General features: G+C 35.0%; 1 protein-coding gene across 1 annotated transcript; it reads left to right on the top strand.

Moving 5' to 3' along the window:
• The first annotated feature begins 869 nt into the window (after positions 1-869).
• On the top strand, positions 870-7,773 carry LOC127082329 (uncharacterized). Its single transcript, XM_051022568.1, has 18 exons — positions 870-1,209; positions 1,729-1,848; positions 1,938-2,075; positions 2,157-2,219; positions 2,330-2,437; positions 2,984-3,061; positions 3,601-3,693; positions 3,804-3,890; positions 4,397-4,498; positions 4,581-4,700; positions 4,790-4,852; positions 5,359-5,504; positions 6,650-6,734; positions 6,822-6,880; positions 6,988-7,033; positions 7,151-7,242; positions 7,332-7,401; positions 7,503-7,773. The coding sequence occupies exons 1-18, from the start codon at positions 1,006-1,008 to the stop codon at positions 7,572-7,574; spliced, it is 1,746 nt and encodes a 581-aa protein (XP_050878525.1). The 5' UTR covers positions 870-1,005; the 3' UTR covers positions 7,575-7,773.
• The last annotated feature ends 3,305 nt before the right edge of the window (positions 7,774-11,078 follow it).

Here is an 11,078-nt window from a genome sequence, read left to right as displayed (position 1 = left end):
TCGACATCAGTTGTAGGAGGCGGCGACACATCATCAACAAGTACCCCAACACCAGAAGGCCCAACATCACCTGTCTCCAACATCAACCTCATCTCCCACCTCATCCGCCACCTCATCTCTGGGCTACTCAACCGATCTTACTTGTCGGAGTTGAGTTCTACGAGGTGCACATAATCCACCCTGCTCAGTCAACCATTTCCGATGTAAACCGATTGGAACCACTCGTTCAGCCCGTATCCGAGAAGACTAAGCCTCAACAGTCCTAGCCTGGTCAGTCGCTCTATCGATAGCTCTGCTTGCAATAGTGCCGTCTATATCTCTATATTTCACTGCAAAAGAAGGGAAAATTTTAAAAAAATAGTAACTACCGAAAATTTCAGAATTTCCAATAAAAAATAAAGTTTGTATCCATAACGAAAATTTTAGAATTTCCGGTAAAAACCCAAGTGTTTATAACTATAAAAAATTCTTAAATTTTTGGGAAATCAAATGGGATTTCCTACCGGAATTTTCAAAATTTCCGATAAAATTGATATAATTAATAACGAAAATTTTAGAATTTCCGATACAAAATCTCAATTTTTTTGACTTTTATGGTAAAAAGCATACTGTTTTGAAATTTTCGGTATCGCCCAAAATTTTTCAAAAATCCGTTTGAATCCTATAAATTTAAGAAATGAGTGAAGTGATTTTGCAAGGGTAATGTTGTCTTTTTCATATGCAATGGAGGGTGCGAGGTTTAATTGGCGGTTGGCAGGAGGAAATCTTTTCAATCATACCCTTAAAACCTTTGGGCTTAAACAACGGGCTCAAATGGCCCAACAACGATCTCCAAATTGCTGAAGACGGTGTATTGGTAAATATAAACATTATATCCACCCGATCAAGTTGCGTTTACTGCATCTTCTTCATCTTTTCTTCCGATACTTCCCATCCCTGAACACTGCAACAAACTTCTCTTAATCCATTTTTAAAATCTTCTCTATTTCTCTAAAACCCTCAACCATGCCAGCGGAGACGCTTGCCAACCAGAACGGCGGCGTGGCCGCCACTTCCAATTCATCCGCCGCACCTGTTAAGAAATCGAGGGAGAGTGATCGACGTCGCCGTCGCCGGAAACAGAAGAAAAACAACAAAGCTTCCGATAAGACAGCTCCCAACACCAACGAAGACAGTGACGATGCTAAGGAGAATACTGATCCGAAGCAGGTTTTCATCCTTCTAACTTTTGTTACTTTCATAAGCTTTGATTCTTTTGATTTTCATTGTTAATAGCTTGGAAGTTTGTAGTAGATAATGCTTTTGTCGCCGGAAAGGATAGGTGCTAGCGAAATTTATTGGTTCCGAATTTTGTTGCAGTGAAATTAGGGTTTTCAAACTTTATTTGAGCTCATTTTAGACTAGCTAGAGAGGAAAGCTGTATATGTAGGGTTTGTATTTGTTATAGAGAATTAGAGAGTAGAAAGAAAGGAAATAATCTATGTATTTGGATTTAGCTTGTTAATATGTAGTGGAACATTATTCAATATACTTTGTTTATACTGAAGCTCTTAAACTGCACTAGTTATTTTAGTTCTTCCATTGTGCTTTGTTGTGGAGAATTTCAGAAATTATATGTGTTTAGATTAAATATCGGAGCAGATCATGGTTTTCGGAATTAGTGAAATATCTCAGCTAGTTAGCATTTCAATTTAGTATGCAAACTTATGTAGTTATCTTTTTTTTTAGGTTGTTGAACACGTTGAAGTTGAGTATGTAGCAGAGAACTTAGACCAATATGAAGGCATGAATGAAGAATTTAGAAAAATATTTGAGAAATTTGCTTTCACTGATGTCGCTGCTTCGGAGGTAATGAGCTGGTTCTTGGTTGTTCTTTTCTCATTACAACTTCTCTGTTATATTGTTTATAGATTAAAGGTTTGCTATTGTACTACTAGGAAAATGATAAGAAGGATGATGAGGCTGCAGAAAATGCAGCTACTAAAAAGAAGGCTGACTCTGATTCTGATTCTGATGATGAAGAAAACGAAGATGAGCAAAAAGAAAAAGGTGGCGTATCTAACAAGAAGAAAAAGGTGCAGTAATTCTAGCATGTTTATTTCGTTTAGTGTAATCATATGGAGATCCATTCTAAATAAGTTTAATCTTGTGTTCAGCTTCAACGAAGAATGAAAATTGCTGAACTGAAACAAGTTAGCTCAAGACCTGATGTTGTTGAGGTAAGAATGTTTTATATAGCACAATTAATTTCAAATTGGCGGGTCTTCTCTTCTTTCAAGGCCGTTATGTTATGCAAATGTTATTACCTAATTTCCTTTTCATTTCTAAGGTTTGGGATGCTACTGCGGCAGATCCAAAGTTGCTGGTGTTTTTGAAATCCTATCGGAATACTGTTCCTGTACCTAGGCATTGGTGTCAAAAGAGAAAATTTTTGCAGGTTAGTCAGTATCCTAACTTTTTTTTAGCTTAGTCAGTATCCTAACTTGATAATTATAGGTTAATGATGCAAGCATGTATGATGGTTGTGCCCTGCATGAGTGATGTAGGAATAGGGTGTAAACAATGTCGTCGATAAGGTTTCTCTTATATATGTATGTATGTGGTGCTTGCAGGGGAGCGGCTGTGGCAATCACCAAACTTGGACTTGTAGGTGTTTGGAAATGGGCATCCTTGAGTCATTGCTATTTTTATTGTTTGTTGTATTGAATGAGAATATGAAGCTCATACTTGCATTATGTTATATGATGGGATTTATAAAATATATGACATTTTTGCATAATATTAATGGACATTTTTTATGATAAATTTTCTAATAGTTCTACTTTGAATTTTCAGATGCGTTTCCATTGTGCTTAATGCTCAGGCTGAATTCCTCTTATCTTCAGTTTTTATGATAGATATTAATATTACTTAGCCTAATTATATGTCGACATTTATCAAGTTATTAATCATCTCATCAGTAGTTATGTTCTTGTTTTGACAGGGGAAACGGGGTATTGAAAAACAACCCTTTCAGCTTCCTGATTTCATTGCTGCCACTGGAATTGAGAAAATCAGACAGGTAATCTGACCTGTTTGCATTTAATTTTTTTAATTCATCCGTTTGAATATTTAATTTACTTACAAATTTTATGTGCTACTATCTGTGTTCCTGAAACTGCATTCTTCTGTACTGTTAGATGCTAACACTGCATGAAGTTTTTATGTTGAGTACTGATTATGAACTTATGATTTGTTTGTCAACATTATTTAAATAGGTAGCTCCGAAGTTGTTATATGTGAAGAATTTTGTTTTAGATTCATGGATGGATGAGTTGTTGGTTTTGATAAGTTGTTTGTAGTTATAGCAAGTTAAATTGCGGCTTATATAAAAATAAGCTAGTTACAGAATGTTGGGTCCTGTTAAATTGATATATTATTAACCCGTGCACAGTATAAATATGTAATAATGGGAATGTTGATAGTCTTGTGTCCCTCTGTTGAACTTTCTTTCTTACAACCAAACTTTTTATGACATGGATGTTTTTCTATGCTACATACATACATTTTTATTCTTTAATCACTTTACCTGATTATTTTCTCTTTATCTGTGTCATGCAGGCGTATATTGAGAAAGAGGACAGTAAAAAGTTGAAACAAAAGCAAAGGGAGCGCATGCAACCTAAAATGGGAAAAATGGATATAGACTACCAGGTTTCTTTTGTGTTTTATAAAATTTGATTCACTTGTGATTTTCTGTTAATCCATGTTATAACTTATAACCATTTTACTACCTTCTAATAGTTATGCTTCTTGGTTGCTAGGTTCTTCATGATGCATTTTTTAAGTATCAGACAAAGCCAAAACTGACATCCCTTGGGGAGTTGTATCATGAAGGAAAAGAATTTGAGGTATTACCCATGCTAGAAAGTATTGAAAAAGATTCAGTGTAACTTCTGCTTTGGTTGTGCTTATTTCTCTCTTGCTACATTTTGATTTTGGTTTTGTGGAAGCATTGAGCTGTCTCCTAGGACACCACAATAACTGCTTCTTAGCAGGAACTGATCTCCATTGTGGAACAATATGTATTTGTCCCAATGATTGAGTTGACTGGAATACTGAAATTTTTAGTTTTTCATTATTTGAGAGGTTTCAATTATCATTTCTACTTCTGTAGAGTTTTTTTGATTGTTGTAACTTGTATCCTAAATAAAATCATTAAGTGGCATATATTAAATATATTAATGAAATTATTTGGATTTATTTTGCAAATGTATTTTCCTCATTTGTAGTATTTTGTTTCCCTACCTGATTGGAAAAACTTAGATTGTTGTTGACGTATTTGCACTATTTTGTTCATTAGTTCATTATATGTTTTTACTGTGTTGAATTTTTTATGACATTTGTTGATGTGCAGGTAAAGTTGAGGGAGATGAAACCTGGCTTGTTATCACATGACTTGAAAGAAGCTCTTGGTATGCCTGAGGGTGCTCCTCCTCCATGGCTTATTAATATGCAGGTAAAAACAGTGCCTTGTGCATGTTTCATTAATCCTGTTATTGTCCCTGTGTCTATATTAAACTTGTTTAATTTTTCCCCAGAGATATGGTCCTCCACCATCATACCCCCATCTGAAGATTCCGGGATTGAATGCACCCATACCCACTGGAGCTAGTTTTGGTTATCACCCTGGTGGTTGGGGCAAGCCTCCCGTTGATGAAGTAAAATTTTCATATATTCACAGTTTTATTGTTTGTTTTTGGATTCACCCTTATCTTATTAACCAGCTTATTTGTCTTTATGTAAACAGTATGGGCGCCCACTGTATGGAGATGTTTTTGGTGTTCAACAACAAGACCAGCCTAACTATGAGGTTTGGTTTAATTGGAAGTTCTGCTTTGTAAATAGAGTGGAAATTTCTTATCAATATTATTTTACAAAGCCACCTCTTTTTCTAACTTCACTTGCGGGTTTCAAGAGTGAATGTGTTTCTGAAGCATATGTTTTTTTTTCTTTCTGTGCATATCTTTAGTTTTAGTTTAATTTCCTTTATCTTATTGTGGCAGACATTGCAGAGGTAAAAAGTAAGCGAAATTAGCATTGTATCATATCATCTTTTCTATCCAAAACTTCAAATATATATATTGCTTATTGCCATTTCTTTGTGATTTTTTATGGGGGAAGGGGCGTAAAAAATTTCTTCTCTTTTCACCTATAAGGTGCTGTCCTTTCGTTGGTTGAAAATGCAAAAATTTCTTCAGGCACAAAATAAAAACTACAAATTTTAATTGGGAACTGCATAACTTGTCAACTTTTTATGGTTATCAATTTTATTGTGTTATTTCTTTTCATATTTTACTCAATGTTCTCATAATGCAGGAGGAGCCAGTTGATAAGACGAAACACTGGGGTGATTTGGAGGAAGAAGAGGAGGAAGAAGAGGAGGAAGAAGAAGAGGAGGAGGAAGAAGAAATGGACGAGGAGGAACTTGAAGACGGTATCCAATCTGTTGATAGTTTATCAAGGTATTGTTATTTTACCATTTTAATTTCTTCTTTATATGTAATTGTAATGTAGGTTTGAAGAGTGGTTGTGTCATTTTACCAAAAGAAAGTGTGGGTGTTCTGAAGTGCCTCACCTCAATTTTTCTAGTTGATATTTTTTTTCTGCAATAGGCATTGCTATTCTTCATGAAAAATTAACTCAAATGAAAAAAGCCATTTATCAATTTCCTGGCATGATTGGATGTCTTTCAATTAGTTTGTTTATTGAAAAAGGTTTATGTTATCCTTTTTACCGTTTCTTATAAACATAAATCTACCCATTATGAGGCTTTATACTCTGTAAGCAGGTTTGGTAGAATTTGGTTTGCAACATTCTGCATTTCTTTTTAACAATAATTATAATAGGAAAGTATTGGTTCAGAGTATTTTTATGTTCAAGAAATATTTACCACTTTCGTTGTGTGGAGTTTTAGAGCATCCACAATGGTGCTGCTTAAATGGGTACTTGCCCACTAAGCATTGGGGTCAAATAGGCACCCATATTGTGGTCTCTATCTCAATGATACTAAGCAAGGGTACTTCTATAGCTATTCTCTTGCTATTGTGAGGTCCGCACATCGGGTTTATGATTTAAAATTTGGATGAAATGTAATGATCGTGTTATTAGCAGGGCACCACTTACTAAATTTATTGGAGGGGCATGATGCTTATTAAGTATTGAAGCAGGTCTTTTTTCTTAATTAATGTGTACACACAAATGCTACTTGAGTACTCAAATGAGGGGAGCTCCATTGGTGATGCTGTTATTAACTACATAAAATGAACTAACCTCGTAAATGGAACAGGTCGTTCGAATTGAAATGTCTTGCTGTACCATTCTCTGCTTGTAGTTCTCCCCTGTATGCTTTGCTTGAGTGTGTGTTGTTTGGTTTGGGGGAGGTAGTGTTAAGTTATCAAATATTGGCTGTCTGATTTTGACAACCCCCACGGCCAATTTATGAAGGATGGCGGCTCTGTGGCATTTTATGGCGAATTTTTGGCTTTCCGCCATGTTTGCTATCAATAACAACAATCACCACCAAGCCTTATCCCACTAAGTGGGTTATATTTGATGTACTGTCATTTTAAGCTCATTCTTACCTCTTTTATTGTGTTATTTTGCCCAGCACTCCCACTGGAGTGGAGACACCTGATGTTATTGACCTACGGAAGCAACAAAGAAATAAGGAGCCGGAGAGGCCTCTTTATCAAGTATGTTTTTTCGCATTGAACATTTTTTGACAGTTTTTAATTCTGTTTTGAAGTCTTATAATTGACATTTTTTGGTCTTCTATGAAGGTGCTTGAAGAGAAAGAAGAAAAAATTGGTGCAGGATCTTTACTTGTACCTGGACACACGTATGCAAATTTTGGAGCACCTTTATATAGTGTTTGAGTAGCATTTTTCTCTTCATAATTTTTTGTTTCTTCACAAATTCTGATGTTTCCTTTTCTCCTATCTGTAGTTATGTGGTTGGCACTGGCACCCAGGACAAATCGGGTGCTAAAAGGGTAAGAAGTTTTCTCCTCTGAGGGAACATTAGGGGAAGGGGTTGTTTGTGATATCCGATAATGATATTTGTTTTGAGAGGTGGCATGTTTCATGCTTTTTGGTTTTGGAACTTTCAGGTCGATTTGCTTAAAGGTCAGAAGTCAGATAAAGTGGATGTTACTTTACTGCCGGAAGAGTTGGAAGCCATGGAAAATGTTTTACCTGCGAAGTATGAATTTCTTTTCATATATCTAATTTTCTATTGAGTGGGTTACTTTTGTGTTGAAATGATTTCTTACCTCTGCGGGAGCTATGCAGGTACGAAGAAGCAAGGGAGGAAGAGAAGTTGCGTAGTCAACGAGAAGATTTCAGTGACATGGTTGCAGAAGTATGTTAATCAATAACCCTACAAATTACACGAAGCTTCATATTGGTGTTTTTTAACTACCATCATGATTTGTATCTAATATTTGTCTTTATCTGGTCCAGAATGAGAAGAAGAGAAAAAGAAAGATGCAAGAAAAGGAGGGCAAGTCGAAGAAGAAGGACTTCAAGTTTTAGTTATTTTTGGCAGGTAACTGGAGTTAGCAACTTTCAGATTCGTGTAATTCTCGGTTGTAATTTTCACTTCCTATGACCAGAGAACTTGTTTATCTCACCTGTAATACATAATTGCTTAAAAGTAGCTATATCACTGTATTTAGCAGGAATGTACGGTTACGTAAATGAAATGAAAATACTCCTACAATGGAAACACTAAGCAGAACCTGCATTCATAATTACATTGCATTTATTGTGTGATTGAATAATTCCAATTTGATGTTTGATCAATGGACCGTTTTTAAAGTAGTTCATGTGATACCGAAGTTATAAAAATTTAGCTACATCACAAGCATTCTTTCCTCGTGGTTTTGTTCTTTTCTTACACATAGCTCACACCGATTAACTATCAGGTTTGAACTCACTACCAAATGTTTTTGATCCACTATGTCACTTTCATGTTATGATAACAACTTATATATAAACCGCACATGCTTGTCTATTTTGTGACTAGTCCCATGTCAAAAAGCACTTGCAACAAAATGTAACAATAATGTGATCTTTCAAATCAAAACTTTTCCTTGATAACTTAATGTGACACGAGTATCACGTTGCCGCAAACCCCATGGGAAGTTAGCAATAGTGTCAAAATAACACTTCCGTCTTAACCAAGTAAACAATGGCTATCTTTTGATTGGAACCAAACAAGCAATGATAAAGACGTTAACTTAATTTATTTAGCAGAGGACAGATATAAACGCAAGCTAATACTGACATGCCATAGAGTCTCAATAGATTACCTAGTCTATTTTCATATCTAAACGTATTCATCAAAAGACAATGAACACCGAATTTTTTGATTCCTGCGAATATTTTTAGATTGCAAAACTAGCTCTAACCACGTGGTTGCTTACTCCACATGCTACACAGAAGAGCCGCCAAATCATATAAGACTAAAAGAATATGTTAATTTGATCCTTAAACAACTTTATTTTAAATGGCCACATTAGTTTAATAATTTTTGGCTGGCGTCTAAGTTGGAAATTATAGAGAATAGACTAACCATAGTTAAGATAGTTCAACTTAGATATAATTCGATATGTCATTTTCATATCTGACCGACAAATATTCTTTGTTTTGTCTTTTTCTTTTTGTATTTCACAAGTTAATGATACTAGACCCTTTATCTAATCAACCGACCAAGATTGATTTCCGTTCACATTAATCCTTAAAATGGTAAATGTAATTAACTCTGCTTATTTTTGATACTGATATCTTACCCGATTGCTGATTTAGTTATATACCTACATGTGACTATAGGGTTCCTAATTCTTCATAGTAATCTTATAGCTGCCACCAATTTGGAGAAAATTCATTGATGCACGTTTTTCCTCCATTTAATATTTATAATTTTTAATGTGCAAACTCTATTTTTACCTTTTCTTTAAATCAAAATTTGTATGCGTGGTTTACAAATTAGCATTATTCAATTATTATAATTAGCGCGCAATAGTTTAAATTAAGAGTTCGCTGTTATTTGTATTTCAAAACTTTTTAGTTAGTTATGTTTTGAAGAGAAGTTGAGTTGTGTTTTGATGAGAAGTTGTGGTGGTGATTTCAAAATGAAGTTTCGAGTTCGACAAGTGTGTGAATTTGACTGATGGGTAATTTCGTATGGAGTGTAGAATTCGAAAGGAAATACATGTTACACAAGTTAGTTAGTTAATTAGCTTTGTGCATAAATACTATTATAATCCACTCTTATAAATACTATTATAATTACCACTCATTTTTACTCAAAAACGTCTTCATTCATTTTCTTCTTTTTTAACGTAATAGAAACATCTGTTCTAACAAATTGGCATCAAGGAGTCTGATTGCGATTCAATTGCTTAACAATGGCGAACGGAAGCACAACATCAACATGATTTCCTGTAAATCTATCAGTTTTTAAAGGTGAAAATTATAAGAGGTGTATTGCACAAATGAAGGTCATCTTTAGATTTCAAGATGGGGGAAATTATGCAAAAAAGTGTATCACAATTGGAGGCGAGCGCGAGTGATGTCCAACAGACTGCGTACATGGAACATATGAAGAAAGATAGATAAGTCCTCTTCTTGGTTCACTAGTGTGTGGATCCAAATATCTTTGAGAAGATTATAAAAGAAGAATAGACAAAAGAAGCTTGAGATAAATTAGAGAAATTGTATGGCGGTGATGAGAAACTCAAGAGAGTAATGTTGCAGACCTTGAGGAAACAAATTGAGATGACTTAAATGAAAGATGATAAATAAATTTAAGAATTCTTTTGCGCATGCTAACAAACCAGATGGAGGCGCGTGATAAATCAATTAATGATTGACAGAAGATTGAAAAAGTATTGAGATCTCTGACTGCAAATTTTGATTACATTGTCGTGTTTATTGAAGAGCCCAAGTGCCTAATTGAGATGAAGTCGGAAGAAGTTTAAGCTTCATTAGAAACTCATGAGATGAGGTTGGAGCATACAAACTTAGAGAGGAAAAAGGTGGCTGAACATGCATCGCAAGCAAGATTCATTAAGAAGTTTGGAAAAGAAAAGGCGAAGTAAAGAAAGAATATTGTTAATGATGAGAATTCAAGCAAGAATTCAAAGAATCACACTGATTCAATCAAGAAAAGCATGTACAACAGACTTCAATGAAGAAAGTTGACATGAAAGAGGTGCAGTGCTACAATTGTCAAAGACTTGGTCATTATGCAAGAGATTATAAATTGCCCAAGAAGTTGAGGACAAAAGGAAAGAAAGAGGTTCAGTTTGCTCATGCAAGAGGAAATGATTCTAATGATGTGCTACTAATGGTCAATACTCAAACTAGTGATGATCTAGCTAGGGTGTGGTACTTGGGTTTAGGATGTAACAATCACATGACTGGAAACAAAAGATGATTCATCATGTTGGATGAATCAGTCAAGTAGGAAATCAGATTTGCAGATGGAAGGCATGTTACATCAGAAAGAAGGGGAAACATCAAAATAGTGAGAAAAAATGGTCAAAAAGCAATCATCAAAGATGTCATGTATGTTCCCTCTATGATAAGTAACCTGATCAACATTGGTTAGTTACTTGCAAAAGGATACAACATGAAAATATTGGACAATGTGAAGGAAGATTGATCCTGAAGCACCATTAGAAGACAACAAAATCTTTAAGATTGAGATCAACATGTTTGATCATCAATGTCTTGCTTCGACTCTAGCAGAAGACAAGAACTGGCTATGACACCACAGGTATGGACCCTTGAACTTTAGAAGCTTAAGTATGCTCAATAAGAAGTAGATGGTGTATGGTGTACCTCAGATAAATGAGCCAAGTCAGATGTGTGAAGAATGTTGTAGAGTAAAGCAAGCAAGTAAATAATTCAAGCACGATCTTCCTATGAAGGCCAAGAAAAGGTTAGAACTTATGCATTATGATGTGTGTGGACCTTTTGAAGTTAGGTTGAGTGGAGGTAACTATTACTTTCTAACTTTTATAGATGAGC

This window comes from Lathyrus oleraceus, chromosome 1 (assembly GCF_024323335.1).
Source record: "Lathyrus oleraceus cultivar Zhongwan6 chromosome 1, CAAS_Psat_ZW6_1.0, whole genome shotgun sequence".
NCBI lineage: Eukaryota > Viridiplantae > Streptophyta > Magnoliopsida > Fabales > Fabaceae > Lathyrus > Lathyrus oleraceus.
Note: the sequence above shows the minus strand (reverse complement) of the source record. Positions and strands in the feature narration are given on the sequence as shown.

Coding starts and splice junctions, on each gene's coding strand:
- LOC127082329 (XM_051022568.1), top strand. CDS start 1,006: ATGCCAGCGGAGACGCTTGCCAACCAGAACGGCGGCGTGGCCGCCACT. Junction 4,701..4,789: donor GCAAGCCTCCCGTTGATGAA/GTAAAATTTTCA, acceptor TTATGTAAACAG/TATGGGCGCCCACTGTATGG. Junction 7,243..7,331: donor GAAAATGTTTTACCTGCGAA/GTATGAATTTCT, acceptor GGAGCTATGCAG/GTACGAAGAAGCAAGGGAGG.